Source organism: Trachymyrmex septentrionalis, unplaced genomic scaffold, assembly GCF_001594115.1.
Source record: "Trachymyrmex septentrionalis isolate Tsep2-gDNA-1 unplaced genomic scaffold, Tsep1.0 scaffold37, whole genome shotgun sequence".
Classification (NCBI taxonomy): domain Eukaryota; kingdom Metazoa; phylum Arthropoda; class Insecta; order Hymenoptera; family Formicidae; genus Trachymyrmex; species Trachymyrmex septentrionalis.
The window spans coordinates 10,366,327-10,369,562 of NW_017305536.1; the positions used below are offsets into that span (position 1 = coordinate 10,366,327).

General features: G+C 36.7%; 1 protein-coding gene across 1 annotated transcript in view; it reads left to right on the forward strand.

The window, feature by feature from the left end:
* The window catches only part of LOC108750782 (endoribonuclease Dcr-1), a 12,300-nt gene that overhangs the window by 7,471 nt on the left and 1,593 nt on the right, over window positions 1-3,236 (forward strand). The window contains exons 16-19 of the mRNA XM_018490514.1: window positions 49-227; window positions 302-555; window positions 893-2,103; window positions 2,167-2,739. Of these exons, the coding sequence (XP_018346016.1) occupies window positions 49-227; window positions 302-555; window positions 893-2,103; window positions 2,167-2,739 (2,217 nt within the window). The remainder of the gene's footprint in view (window positions 1-48; window positions 228-301; window positions 556-892; window positions 2,104-2,166; window positions 2,740-3,236) is intronic.

Below are 3,236 nucleotides of genomic sequence, written 5' to 3' on the forward strand. Positions count from 1 at the left end.
ATCTGTCATCTTATGATCTTTCGCGATATATTTTTTATTGCTTTCTAGTATTTCTATGTAGCGGAAATATGCACAAACTTAAATCCAAAGTCTTCTTTTCCCGGACACGATTATAGTACTTTTGAAGAATATTACTTGAAGAAGTATGGCATACAAATACAAAATTTAGAACAATCGTTATTAGATGTGGATCATACATCAGCTAGACTAAACTTTTTAACTCCTAGGTAAAACCTATGAAACAAGTATTTATCGAGGCATTCATCTTTTAAACACGAATTTAATTATTTATTTATTTTAGATATGTAAATCGCAAAGGTGTTGCATTGCCTACAAGCAGCGAAGAAACCAAACGTGCAAAGAGAGAAAATTTAGAGCAGAAACAGATTCTTGTTGCTGAATTATGCGCCATTCATCCTTTTCCAGCATCTTTATGGAGACAAGCAGTCTGCTTACCCTGCATATTGTATAGAATTAATGCTTTATTACTTGCTAATCAAATACGATGTCAAGTGGCATATATGATAAATTTAGGACAACAAAATTTGAATTTAGGTATGCAATCGCTTGAAATTTGTATATCTATACACACACACACACACCCCACACACACGCGCGCGCGCGCACACGCACACGCACGCACGCACGCACACCCAAACCCACACACACACACAAACCCACACACGCGCACACACACACACGCGCGCGCGCGCGCGCACACACACACACACAACACACACACAACACATACACACATACACACACATTTGCCTATATTTTGAGAAGAGAGACATTTCACAGTATATAACGATAGAATTAGAGAATCTTCTAACAATTAAAATAATGACTTGAGTGAGATTAATATTTACAGTTACTTGATAAATTATTCTAGATTTCGAATGGCCGGCGTTAGATTTTGGATGGAGTTTGGCAGAGGTATTGAAAAGATCAAAGGAAACGGAGAAAACAAAGCAGGTTAAAAATGAAAATGTACAAGACAACTCGTCTTCAAACAGTATAGATATCAGTAAATGTCAAAACACGATATCTGGCCAAGACACGAATAATAAACAATACACATTGTGCAATAAGATTGAGAAACAAATAAAACTGGAATCCGACAACGCACGAACTGACGAAGAAACGGAAGAAGATATTGCCGATGAGCAAAAGGATGATGAGCTGGAGATTGGTACATGGTCAAACGACATGGCATGGTCAAACGATGTGACTATGAGTATGGATTATGATGCGGATAATATGAAATCGTTTCCTCTAAATGTGACGGTCTTGCCGCAAGATTTCGGTTGGAATGATATTCGATATGGTTCGCCAACGTACGAATCTGATTTTGATGGTTACGAATCAGATGACATATATAGCGATGGCTTTGCCGACACATCTGACGAGAGTGAGGATGAAAGTAGAGGCTTGAAGATCTCTTATATGGGTGAAAATGTCGCCGAAGCTGTAGAAGACGAGAAACAAATATGTAAGCAGGAAATTAACAAAAAAATCTTGGATCTTTTAGAAACAGAAAAGAATTTTGATAATAACTTTTGGATGTATGCAGAGAAGGACGAAGAGTTATTACTTGTAAAACATAAGGAAGCGCATTATGAGTTCGCCAAGAGAAAAGAACATGATATAATGATCGACGGTACTTTTATATCTTATAATTCTGAAATTGCAATTAAAAGGAAGAATTCGTCGAGTTGCCAAATTGAAAGTAAAGAACCGAATTATAAACACAAAGGCTATATAGAAACTGTTGTAAAAAGATTTACTGACCAAGTATTAAATAGGAAGCCTACTGTACCTATTTGCATAGTAAAAAAAGAGATTAACAAGCCAAATGAAAAAAATTATTTAAATAGCGATCTCTTTAGTTTTGATTATCAACCGGAATTAAAAGGTCATTCAGGACCAAGTCCTAGTCTGATCCTCCAGGCTTTAACAATGTCAAATGCGAATGACGGCATTAACTTGGAGCGATTGGAAACGATTGGTGACTCATTTCTCAAATATGCTATAACTACATATTTATATTGCACATATGACAATATTCACGAAGGGAAGCTCAGTCACTTGAGATCAAAACAGGTACGTGTGTTATGATTACTTAGTAACACTTGTAGTATTTGTCAAATTGCTAATTTGTTTTAGGTCAGCAATTTGAATCTTTACAGACTCGGCAGACAAAAAATGCTTGGCGAGAGCATGATAGCAACAAAATTCGAGCCGCATGACAATTGGCTGCCTCCTTGCTATTATGTCCCCAAGGAACTTGAGCAAGCATTGATCGAATCTGGTGTTCCTTCCGCTCTGTGGAATCAAGCTGACATTCCTACTTTGCAAGCTATGAATCCAACCGAAATAACTCAACTCGTTAAAGAGACTGAGGAAAAACTTGTGATTATGAAAAGTGAATTGGATAAAAACGAAAGCAGGCTGTCAAATAATTTAGATAATTTACGATGCTTCATACCTTACAATTTAATCACGCAGCACAGTATCCCAGATAAAAGTATCGCGGACTGTGTAGAGGCTTTGATAGGAGCATATTTAATTGCATGTGGACCTCGTGGGGCGCTTCTCTTTATGACTTGGTTAGGAATTCATGTTTTGCCTACTGAAGAGGTTTGCGTGATAAGTGAAAATGAACCGGACGAAAGGATACCCGGTAGTACGCCATATGTAAAGGGAGTTAATGACTACGAGGAAACTACATGGACGCAAGTGAGTAGTTGATTTAAAAAAAAAAAATCTAGATTCGTTCGAAATTCATCAGAGATGTAATAATTGGTAATCCATGAAAAGATTTTTGTTGGCAAAAGTGCGTCTGGCTATCGATCTAATTTTCGAATTATAAGACATTGAAAAGAAATGGTTTTTCACGCGTAAAATTCCATAAGCACAAGTGCAGTGGAATGAAAATTATTTAAACTGTGAATATATATTAGGTGTACAAAAAAGTTCTGAGCTTTAGATTTGATACAACCGAAATAACAATTTAAATTTTATATATCTTCCCGCCCTTTTGGGGTTTTAAAACAGTAACATTTAACCTCCTGAAATGCGATACGGTTTGGCGTTTGATGCACATAACCTCAAAAATCAGTAGTGTTCACGATGGCAATTACAAAAGAGCATATTCGATTTTCCATCCACTTCGCGTTTCATCTGAAGAAAAATGCTGCTGAAGCCACTGAAATGATTTGTGCTGCATATGGAGA